Raw genomic sequence first — 12,397 nt, forward strand, 5'->3', positions numbered from 1 at the left:
TTTTTAATATGTTATTTATCTGGGTTCCTGAGATGCCGCATTACTGTGTCGTGAGGCATTGTTCCTATTCGACAAAGCAATTGTTCGAGTTTCCTTGTGTTGAGACGCCATTTCGTGTCTGGTTGGTTGGGAACAACTTTGATGCCGGCATCCACCGCATCTGGCTCATACATGTACGGACCTATGAGCAGAAAATATTGATGCTCTTCTTCTTCAAAATCCTGAAAAACAACTGGCTTAACTGCAGATGTATCAGTTGATACAGTACACTGTCCATTTCAGAATCGGAATGAGTTTTATATCGGATACCATCCATCCATTTTCTGAGCCGCTTCTCCTCACTAGGGTCGCGGGCGTGCTGGAGCCTATCCCAGCTATCATCGGGCAGGAGGCGGGGTACACCCTGAACTGGTTGCCAGCCAATCGCAGGGCACATACAAACAAACAACCATTCGCACTCACACCTATGGGCAATTTAGAGTCTCCAATGCATGCATGTTTTTGGGAGAGAACGGGGAGAACATGCAAACTCCACCCAGGCGGGGCCGGGGATTGAACCCCCCACCTCCGAACTGTGAGGCTGACGCTCTAACCAGTCGGCCACCGTGCCGCTATATCGGATACCAATATATAAATACATGATGTATCACATCTGACAAAAATTTTCATTATTATTAGTATTACTTCAAATAAGGTTTGGAAATGATAAACTGTTTTCAAACTTTTCTGGTAGTGTAGCGTGTCAAACAAGTTCCAGGACTGTTGTCCCATTCGAAGTAATCCCCCTGGAGTTTGACGCACTTTCCCACAACTTCTCTGCCACGCTTTCATGCACTCCTGGAAGGATTCTGCCGGGATCCTCCGCAGCGCCATTGTCACGGATATCTTGATGTTGTTAACATCCGCAAAACAGGTCCTGTTGCTGACCCTCTTGAGCTTGAGAAAGAGGGGCGCGGGGGGAAATCACATAGCGCCAGGTCAAGTGTTGAGGTTGCTCCAGCACTTCAATGTTTTTCTCGGCCAGGAACTGCCGGATGCTCAAGGCGTTGAAAGCAGACCTGCTGTCATGGTGAAGTACCCATGAGTTGTTCTGCCACACCTCTTTCAACTTCTCGTGCACTGAACAAAGCAAACTTTGAGTGGATTTGGATTACATCAAAGAATGCAATCAACATGACTTTGACTTGGATTTGGACTCTGACTGTTGCTTTCTTTGGCCTTAACGCCGTTGGACTCTTCTGGTGGCTCAGGCGTTTGGTCTCCGGGTTGTATTTGTAGCTCCATGAGTCATTAGGCTGCACAGTGAACGACTGGTTCGCACATCTGCCTCACAGTTCTGAAGACCCAGTTTAAAATCCGGCCTCGCCTGTGTGGAGTTCACATGTTCTCCCCGTGCCTGAGTGGATTTTCTACGGGTACTCCGGTTTCCTCCCACATCCCAAAAATATGCATGGCGGGTTAATTGAAGACTCTCAATTGCCCTTAAGTGTGAATGTGAATGCGAATGGTTGTTTGTTTAAATGTGCCCTGCGATTGGCTGGCGACAAGCTCAGGGTGTACCCCACCTCTCGACCGAAGATAGCTGGGATAGGCTCCAGCGTGCCCGCGACCCTAGTGAGGATAAGCGGTATGGTAAATAAATGAATGGATGACTCATCAGCAGTGATGACTCCATCGTTCAATGTCTGAACAGACACACTGACACATTGTTTTCGCACTGACTCATCCACCTCCATTGCATTAACCAAACTCACATATGTTGATAATTTGCCTCAGAATCACCTCTGAATATGCTGATATAGTTCATGTTCTGTACAAACATTATATCTGTCCATCTAGCCATCCATTTTCTGTACCGCTTATCCTCACTAGGGTCTAGGCGGGCTTGAGCTTATCCCAGCTATTTTCGGGCGAGAGGCGGGGTACACCCTGAACTGGTTCGCCAGCCAATCGCAGGGCACATAGAAACAAACAATCATTCGCACTCACATTCACACCTACGGGCAATTTAGAGTTTTCAATTAACCTACCACACATGTCGTTGGGATGTGGGAGGAAACCGGAGTACCTGGAGAAAACCCACCCAGGCACAGGGAAACATGCAAACTCCACACAGGCGAGGCTGGAATTTGACCCCCGGTATTCAGAACTGTGAGGCAGATGTGCTAACCAGTCATCCACCGTGCCGCCATCCATTATATCATATTTGTAAATCTTTTCACATTTAGATCTAAATTCTACTCTATTTAAATAATATTGGATGTATTGCCAGTTGTTTTTTCTAGCTTGATACAAACTACATTTGTTTGGCTGTGTACCTGTACTTTGCACAAAGACAATAATCATATACTCTCTAATCTCTAATAATATTCTCAAATTATCAGAATTACTATTGCGTTAGAGTGTTGCAGGAAGGGTGGGAAAATGTAATCCTGTGGTATTACAGGACAATTGTAAGTGAATCACTCCTCAACATTTTCATTTTGTCATATCATTGTATTCCCAGTATTAATTTTAATACTTAAGCAAGTGAAGTTATCAACAAGGTTAATGAAATACAGTAGGCCTATACGTTATTGTCCTGTAAGGGATGAAATTTGCAGGCTGGGCCATAATCTGCAGATACAGATAATGTACAATCCACAATTATGTCACAAAGACAATGTAATATGGTGGCACATGAATGAAGATATATGTTAAATGTTAACTATGTTATATTATAGTAAGTATGAAGGAATTACACTCCCTACTGGACTTCATCCTCATAGACAGACAGAAGTTTTTGGTAAAAGCGGTGACAATGTAAATTAACAGGCATAACTTTGTCTGTGCCCCGTTTCCGCTCTGAGTGGGTGGTTTTTTTTTTCCCCCAAAGGAACACAAACCCTATAGTTTGCTCATCTGTATTTCACATATGACGTGAGGGTGGCAGAGTCTGAATAAACCTTTAAATGTGCATCTATCTATCTATCTATCTATCTATCTATCTATCTATCTATCTATCTATCTATCTATATATCTATCTATCTATCTATCTATCTATCTATCTATCAACTCCAATTCCAATGAAGTTGTGACATTGTGTAAAATTTAAATAAAAACAGAATACAATGATTTGCAAATCCTTTTCAACCTATATTCAATTGAATACACTACAAAGACAAGCTACAGTATTTAATGTTCAAACTGGTAAATCTTGTTTTTTTGTTTTTGTAAATATACACCAATTTTGAATTTGATGCCTGCAACACGTTCCCAAAAAGCTGGGACAGGTGCATGTTTACCACTGTTATATCGCCTATCCTTTTAACAACACTCAGTAAGTGTTTGGGAACTGAGGACACGAATTGTTAAAGCTTTGTTGGTTCAATTCTTTCTCATTGCTTGATGTATAACTTCAGTTGCTCAACAGTCCGGTGTCTCTGTTGTCGTATTTTGCACTTTATAATGTGCACACATTTTCAAAAGGAGACAGGCCTGGAATGCTGGCAGGCTTTATTATAAAGCCATGCTGTTGTAACACGTGCACATTGTGGCCTGGCATTGTCTTGCTGAAATAAGCAGGGAATGCCCAGAAAAAGACATTGCTTGGATGGCAGCATATGTTGCTCCAAAACCTGTATGTATCTTTTAGCATTAATGGTGCCTTCACAGATGTGCAAGTTACCCATGCCATACATCCCCCTATTTCATCACAGATGCTGACTTTTTAACTTTTAGTTGGTAACAATTTGCATTTTCCTTTTCCTCTTCGGCCCGTCCACGATTTCCCAAAATAATTTGAAATGTGAACTCGTGAGACCACAGCACACATTTACACTTTGTGTCAGTCTATCTCAGATGGGTTTAGGCACAGAGAAGCCGGCAGTGTTTCTGGATGTTCTTGATATACGGCTTTCGCTTTGCATGGTAGAGTTTTAACTTGCATTTCTAGATGTAGTGAATTGTGTTAACTAACAACGGTTTTCTGAAGTGTTCCTTAGCTCATGTGTTAATATCTTTTACACAATGATCGCGGTTTTTAATGCAGTGCCACCCAAGTGATCGAAGGACAGAAGCCTTCAATGTTGGTTTACCGCCTTGCCCCTTAGGTGCGGTAATCTCTCCAGATTCTTGCAATTGTATGTTGAGAAACATTGTTCTGAAACGGTTGCACTATTTGCACATGGAGGTGCTCACAAAGTGGTGAACTTCGCCCAATCCTTGCTTGTGAACAACTGATCCTTTCCGGGATATTCCTTTTATACCCAACCATGACACTCACCTGTTTCCAAATAACCTGTTGTTCGCCTGTGAAATGTTCCAAATTAGTTTTTGGAGCATTCCACAACTTTCTTAGTCTTTTGTTGTCCCCCGTACCAGCTTTTTTGGACTGTGATGTAGGCATCAAATTTGAAATGACAGAATATATGAGAAAAAACAATAGCGTTCATCAGCTTGAACATTAAATGTCTTGTCTTTGTAGTTAATTGAATATAGGTTGAAAAGAATTTGCAACTCATTGTACTCTTGTTTGTCTGTCTCTTTGTTTTATGTATCTGGACTAGAAAAAATGTGCTTGCCGACATAATGGTGCTTCACACATTATGACACTTGGTTTGAAGTGCAATAACTGGGTTTGAATTTTGTTTCAAAGAAAAGTGTCTCTGTGTGTATGTGCGTGTATATGTGTGTGCAGTGTGCATGCGTGTTTGTGGTGTCTGTTTGTGGTTTGTATGTGTAATCATCCCCATCCCGCCAAAATGTGTTTTTGAGCTCGCTCTCTGGCACAAATACACCTTGGCGTGTCCACGAAGGAGAAATTCGGAAGGAAGTGATGTAACTAAAACATAATTTGGTTTGCATATATACAGTAGCTGTTGGGGTTTCCTACAGCATGTCTCAACCACCCGCTTGCAGCTCAGAATAGGCACTGGCTTCTCCAGCTCTCTGTCACATATAAGCTGAAGACTTTGACAGCTTCTCACTTTGCTGTTTGACCAATAAAGAATATTATCATCCATCAAGCTTTGACTGCTTCTCTTCAGGTAATATTACTTAAATATTTACTTTGCATATTTTCAGTCAGTTAAATGTGTTTGCATTCTTCTTACTATAGAATTATCTTAATGTGAAATTTTTTTGTTTTGTGATGTATTTTTAAATTTGCATTAAAACCTCTTCCAGCTATAGGGGTCTCTAATAATAATAACAACAATAATAATGTTATCTAATTATTATGATTATACTCAGTGACACTGAGTGTTTGGTGTCTCTGTATGGGTAACAAGTATGATACAGCTTTATAGTAATGTGAATTACATTTGTATTACAGAATGAGGGTCATCATACTAACACTTTGCCTTATTGGGGCTGTATATGCCAAACCTGTAAGTACACATTTTCAAAAAATAAGAACAATGATTACTTCCAAGTCTTACAATTTTTGTCTTATTATTAAAAACCAAATGTCATGTTTTTTTTCTTGTTTTCTGGCAGATTTCATTTAATGGCGTGGCAGAATCTAGTGAATCAAGTGAATCAAGTGAATCAAGTGAATCTGTGAGTGAAAAATGTTGGAAATACAGCATCTCATTTGACTAATGGGGTGGTGATAATAGTCTGCACTCGGCATTCTTGCAACCACATCTGCAGCTTATAGCAACAAAACTTTAAAGAACGCATTAGTTATTATGTTGATATAGAGTATCATTAAATGTTTCTTTCTCTCTCCATTACTTTATTTCAGTCTCAAACTGGAGGTTCATATAATATACAATCCTATCAACATAGCACCTCCCACCAGCAGGTAATTAACTCAATACATGGCTTAAATATAACCTAATATAGTACTTAACAGGCTACCATTTGAAGACAAAATTTGTTTTCTCTTCTTTTGAGGGGTTTTAGAGCTCTGAGGGTGGGGGGGTCACTGTGTGTTTTTTTTTAATAGCTGACAGCAATGAACCCTATAATAAGACAGCAGTAATTATTTTAACGTTGAAGGGTATCTTTAAAGGTTTTTTCTCCTGTCTCAGAATGGAGGTTCATATGATCCACAATCCTATCAACATTACCCTTATCAGTACCATCAGCAGGTAAATCAATATATTTTTAAATTATGATTTTCTGCTGTTGAAGACACTATTTTCACATTTCCTCTTCTTTTTGGTTTCAGAGCTCTGAAGAAAATCGGCAACATCAAGTGAGTGTTTTTGTTCAAAGCTTACGGTAATGAACCTTCAATGAATGCACCAGATTCTTGAAGGGTATCATTAAAATTCTCGCTGTTAATTTCTTTCAGTCTCAAACTGGAGGTTCCTATGATCCACAATCCTATCAACATTACCCCTACCAGTACACCCAGCAGGTAATTTACTCAACACGTTGAATGTATGGGTCTATTGTTGACAGTAATGAACCTTAAAAGAATGCAACAGTGTAATCACGTTGATGGTGATGTTAAAGAGTATCATTAACTGTTTCTCTCTCTGTTCATTTATTTCAGTCTCAAACTGAAGGCTCATATGATCAACAGTCTTATCAGCAGTACTTGTACCAGTACTACCAACAGGTAATTTACTCAACACGTAACTTAATTATGCTTTTCTGCTGTTGAAGGCACAATTGAGATGTCTTCTACAACCCCAATTCCAATGACGTTGGGACGTGTTAAACAGAAATAAAAACAGAATATTTTGATTTGCAAATCATGTTCGACCTATATTTAATAGAATACACTACAAAGACAATGTTCAAACGGATAAACTTTATTGATTTTAATTAAATAATCATTAACTTAGAATTTTATGGCTGCAACACGTTCCAAAAAAGCTGGGACAGGGTCATGTTTACCACTGTGTTACATCACCTTTTCTTTTAACAACATTCAATAAACGTTTGGCAAATGAGGACACTAATTGTTGAAGTTTTGTAGGTGGAAGTCTTTCCCATTCTTGTTTGATGTACAGCTTCAGCTGTTCAACAGTCCGGGGTCTCCGTTGTCGTATTTTACGCTTCATAATGCGCCACACATTTTCAATGGGAGACAGGTCTGGAATGCAGGCAGGCCAGTCTAGTACCCGCACTCTTTTACTACGAACCCACCCTGTTGTAACGTGCAGAATGTGGTTTGGCATTGTCTTGCTGAAATAAGCAGGGGCGTCCATGAAAAAGACATTGCTTGGATGGCAGCATATGTTTCTCCAAAAACCTGTATGTACCTTTCAGCATTAATGGTGCCTTCACAGATGTGTAAGTTACCCATACCATTGGCACTAACATAGCCCCATACCATCACAGATGCTGGCTTTTGAACTTTGCGTCCATAAGAGTCCGGATGGTTCTTTTCCTCTTTGGCCCGGAGGACACGACGTCCACAATTGCCAGAAACAATTTGAAATATGGACTCGTCGGACCCCAGAACACTTTTCCACTTTGCATCAGTCCATCTTAGATGAGCTCGGGCCCAGAGAAGCCGACGGCATTTCTGGGTGTTGTTGATAAATGGCTTTTGCTTTGCATAGTAGAGTTTCAAGTTGCACTTACGGATGTAGCGCCGAACTGCATTTACTGACATTGGTTTTCTGAAGTGTTCCTGAGCCCATGTGGTGATATCATTTACACATTAATGTCGGTGTTTGATGCAGTGCCGCCTGAGGGATCAAAGGTCACAGACATTCAATGTTGATTTTCAGCCTTGCCGCTTACATGCAGTGATTTCTCCACATTCTCTCAGAATCAGAATCATCTTTATTTGCCAAATACGTCCAAAAAGCACACAAGTAATTTGTCTCCGGTAGTTGGAGCCGCTCTAGTACGACAACATTCAGGGAAACTCCTTTTCTACCCAATCATGGCACCCACCTGTTCCCAATTAGCCTGTTCACCTGTGGGATATTCCAAACAGGTGTTTGATGAGCATGAACATGACTTGCAAATCATTGTATTCTGTTTTTATTTATGTTTAACACAACGTCCCAACTTCATTAGAATTGGGGTTGTAGCCCTTTCTTAAAAAAACATGCCAATACATTGTTGATGTTTGAGTATCATTAAAAGTCTCTCTGTTAAATTCTGTCAGGCTCAGAGTGGAGGCTACTATGATCCACGATCCTATCAGCAATACATCCAACAGTACCAACAGGTGATTAACTCTACATATGGCTTAATTATGAGTTTCAATATTGAAGGCATCATTTTGAGATGTTTTCTTTTCACTTCATTTTGGGTTATTCAGAGCTTTGAAAAAAAATCCCCTCACATTTGTTCTGAAGTGTGATTCTGCATTAGCTAACTTTTGATTTTCTGTAATGTCTTGTGTTGTTTTGTTGTTATTCAAGACTCAGAATTGAACTACTCGAGAATAAATGATACATTCTATATTCTGACTTAATTTTACTTTTCTTTGGATGTAAGGATATAAGGAGTATTATAGTTTTTTATAGCATTTCCTGTCATACGTTTTGTCTGTGCATAACTATAGATAGATAGATAACTAAGGACTGTCTATCCAAAAGGGCCTTGTTGTAAAATATATTCCATGCAGCAATAATAATAGGAAGAACACAATGCTATTTTTCACAAAATATTGTGGATTAAGGAAACAAGTCAGTTGTGTTTCTGCATAAAGCTAGCAATGTACTTTGTCACCTTTAAAATGTATTTGGTGGTTGACAAGGTGCAGCGCTGTTATGATGTTAGTTTTATTTTTTTTAAAGCTCATCCAGTTTGCAGACAGCACAGTGGTTGACTAAAATGTACCTCCGCCTCACAGTTTTGAGTTTTATGGTTCAAATCTCAACTCAGGCCTTCCTGTGGGAGTGTGCATCTTCTCGCCGTACTTGCAATTGCATGGGTTTTCTTCTGAGTACGCCGGCTCCCTCCGTCATTTCAAAAACGTGCGTTAGATTGATTATAGACTCTAAATTGTCTATAAGTTTTTAATGTGAGTGTGAATAGTTGTTTAGGTGCCCTGCCATTAGCTGGTGATAAGTCCAGGCTATAGCCCACCTCTCGCCCAAAGTCTGCTAGGATAGGCTCTAGCTTAACCCAAACTCTAATAAGGTTAAATGGCATAGAAAAATGGGTCCATACTGCCTCCTAAACACCCAAACGTTGGCATGCAAGCCACAAGATGGCGTACTGAAATGAACCCCACTGACTAAAAATGGCTCAAGTAACACAAATACTTTTTTTATTTCTCAGCTTCAGAGTTGGGATCCTTCTTATGCAAGTACTGACGACCAAGTCACAAGTCAATCAGTGCAGCACGCAGCCGACATCAGCGACACCACCAGCGAGGAAGGGGACACAGGCGACACACCTGACACTGTTGACAATGATGAGAGCGCCAGTAGTGACAGCAACGAGGCCAGTGACATAAGCCATGCCATCAACAGCCAAAGGGAGAGTGATGTGACTGACAGCAGTCACAGCACCAGCGATAAAACAAATCAGAGGATTGACAGCTCAAGTAGTGTAAGCACCGAGAGCAGTAACTTCAGTGAGGCCACCAATAGTGACAGCAATGAATCCGATGAGAATACCAGAAGTGACAATAATGGGTCAAGTCCAACCGATTACAAAAGTTATACCATCAAGAGCCCATTGGTAAATAAAGTTATTTACAGAAGTGGGAGCAATGGTGGGGAAACTGATCAGACCATCAAGGGTAGTGCTGGCACCAGCAGTGAAAGCAGTGAGACCAGTAAGGCCAGCGACAACACTAGTAGTAAAAGCAATGTAACAAGTGGTACTCGTGACAGTACAAATCATGAAAGCAATGAAGCGGACAACAGCAGCGAGAGTGCCAGTGATGAGAGCACAGAGTCTGGTCAGGTCAGTAACAGCCCCAGTAGTGAAACCCATGAGTCAGTTAACGCCAGTGAAGTAAGCTATGTCATCAAGAGCTCACTCGTAAGTGATGTGATTGACAGCAGTGAGAGCACCAGTGAAGAAACTATTCAGACCAGCGTGTCCAGTGATATCACCAGTGACGACCGCAGTGCAAGTGTGACGAGTGACATCAGTGATACTAATAATGCCAGTGATAGCAGTGAGTCCAATGAGAGCACGAGTAGTGACAACAATGGGTCAAGCCAAAGCAATGGCAAACGTTATACCATCAAGAGCCCATTGGTGAACAAAGTTATTTACAGAAGTGGGAGCATCAGTGGGGATCCTGTTAAGACGGGCAAGGATAGTGATGGAACCAGCAGTGAAAGCAATGAGACCAGTAAGGCCAACAACAGCACCAGCAGTGAAAGCAATGAAACAAGTGGCGCACGTGACAATACAAGTCAAGAAAGCAGCAAAGCAGACAACAGCAGTGAGAGTGGCAATGACGAGAGCACTGAGTCCAGTCAGGCCAGTAACAGCCCCATTAGTGAAACGCATCAGACACTTAAGGTCAGTGAAGTTAGCTATGCCCTCAATAGCTCACTGGTAAGTGATGTGCTTGACAGCAGTGAGAGCACCAGTGAAGAAACCATTCAGACCAGTGTGACTAGTGACATCAGTGATATTGGTCAGGCCAGTGACAGCAGCGAGTCCAATGAGAGCACTAGTCGTGATAGCAAAGGGTCAAGTCAAACCGATGACAAAAGTTCTACCATCAAAGCACCATTGGTTAATAAAGTTATTTACAAAAGTGGAAATAATGGTGAGGTAGCTGGTCAGACCAACAAGGATACTGATGGAACCAGTAGTGAAAGCAGTGAAACAAGTGACACTCATGACAGGACAAGTCATGAACGCAACAAGGCAGACAAAAGCAGTCAGAGTGCCAGTGATGAGAGCAAACAGTCCAGTAAGGTCAGTAACAGCCCCAGTAATGAAATCCAGGAGTCAGTTAAGGTCAGTGAAGTAAACTATGCCATCAAGAGCTCACTGGTAAGTGATGTGATTGACAGCAGTGAGAGCACCAGTGAGGAAACCATTCAGACCACCATGACCAGTGATATTACCACTGACGACAGCAGTGAATCCAGTGACACTAGTACTCATGAAAGCAGTGAATCCAGTGACATTACCAAAAGTGAAACCACTAAGGCCAGGCATAAAAGCAGTGAGTCCAGTGACAGCAAAAGTCAAGAAAGCAGTGAATCCAGTGACACCACTAAGGACGATGACTCCACTAGTCATGAAAGCAATGAAGCCAGTGGCACCATCAGTCAGGAAAGCACTGAAACCAGCAAGGCCAGCGACAGCACCAGCCATGAGAGCAGTGAAACCAGTAAGGCCAATGACAGCAACAGTCATGGAAGCAGTGAGGTGCACCAAAGCAAAGGCGCAGACTGCAAGGACGGGAATGAGAGCTGTGAGAGCGAGGAATATTTCTTCCAGGACATAGGTGACGACGCCCACTACTCAATTGACAATCTCATGGTGTCAGATGAAGACAACATGGAGTTACGTCTGCGGAGAAGATGACCTCACCTAAAACAAGTTTCCCATGTTAACTTCAAGATTACTGAAGCTGTCTGAAGGTTTTAGGTGTAACATAAGCTATTTTTTTCTACTCCTGAAAATTGATATTGGCATCATAATGTTACTGTGTGTGTGTGTGTGTGTGTGTGTGTTTACTAAAATAATTTTTTACTTGTTTTCACCTGGAGTGTATCCATAGTTTTCTACATTTTGTGTGTTTTATGAAAATAAATCTTTAATTTTTATTTGCTTGTCTCATCCTTAAACGCAAAATGTGTTGTGCTGTTTCCCAGTCACACTTTCCAGTTAGTATTCCTTTATCAGGCAAAGTTTGATAGAATCATCATATAATAATGATAATATGATTTGCCAGATCCGTGTCACCCAATAGGTAATAAGGCAGATGATAACTTAGCATAGCATGCTAACTTAGCACATAACAGGTAGGCATGACATGGAGTTAACTTTGCCAACTTAATAATTGGACACACTACATGGTGGCATGAACTTACTTCCCATTGACGCACACTCCGGGAGAAGATAACTATCTTTAGTAATACGTGAAATACTGCTAGCTCAGTAACTTAAATTACTGTGTTACTCTCAAAATTGTAATTTATCGCTCTCTTTGCCACTCGGTCTCCTGTGACCTCATTCAAGCAAAGAAGGACCCACAAAAACAGCGCCTGCCGAAAAAGTCTTTTGTACTCATTAAATTACATTAATCATTATTTACTTGCTGTCTTTGTTGCCCCGTTGTAATAAGGTTGCCACACACCAAGCAACACGGCTTAATCCGACTGAGCGGTCGTGCAGTGGGGATGGTTTGTTAACTGTTTTCATGAGTAGCCGATTAGCCGGCCACCAGTTTTGATGAGATTCAAAATATGAATCGCAGGTGCACGTCATACCAATGTTGCAGATTACAGCCAATCAAAATGCACATCATACTTAAAACTGCTGATTTTTCACTCACGCTAAAAATACA

At 41.1% G+C, this 12,397-nt stretch overlaps 1 protein-coding gene across 1 annotated transcript; it reads left to right on the forward strand.

Moving 5' to 3' along the window:
• Positions 1–4,890: 4,890 nt before the first annotated feature.
• LOC133477316 (dentin sialophosphoprotein-like) lies at positions 4,891–11,654 on the forward strand. Its single transcript, XM_061771941.1, has 10 exons — positions 4,891–5,027; positions 5,315–5,369; positions 5,479–5,541; positions 5,729–5,788; positions 6,018–6,077; positions 6,158–6,184; positions 6,284–6,349; positions 6,488–6,553; positions 8,063–8,125; positions 9,187–11,654. The coding sequence occupies exons 2-10, from the start codon at positions 5,316–5,318 to the stop codon at positions 11,410–11,412; spliced, it is 2,685 nt and encodes an 894-aa protein (XP_061627925.1). The 5' UTR covers positions 4,891–5,027; position 5,315; the 3' UTR covers positions 11,413–11,654.
• Positions 11,655–12,397: the final 743 nt, after the last annotated feature.

This window comes from Phyllopteryx taeniolatus, chromosome 4 (genome assembly GCF_024500385.1).
Source record: "Phyllopteryx taeniolatus isolate TA_2022b chromosome 4, UOR_Ptae_1.2, whole genome shotgun sequence".
NCBI lineage: Eukaryota > Metazoa > Chordata > Actinopteri > Syngnathiformes > Syngnathidae > Phyllopteryx > Phyllopteryx taeniolatus.

What these genes read in the sequence shown, in the direction of transcription:
- LOC133477316 (XM_061771941.1), top strand. Translation starts at nt 5,316, where the DNA reads ATGAGGGTCATCATACTAACACTTTGCCTTATTGGGGCTGTATATGCC. An exon ending in GGGCTGTATATGCCAAACCT is followed by an intron (nt 5,370 to 5,478) that starts GTAAGTACACAT and finishes GTTTTCTGGCAG; the next exon opens with ATTTCATTTAATGGCGTGGC. An exon ending in CAAGTGAATCAAGTGAATCT is followed by an intron (nt 5,542 to 5,728) that starts GTGAGTGAAAAA and finishes ACTTTATTTCAG; the next exon opens with TCTCAAACTGGAGGTTCATA.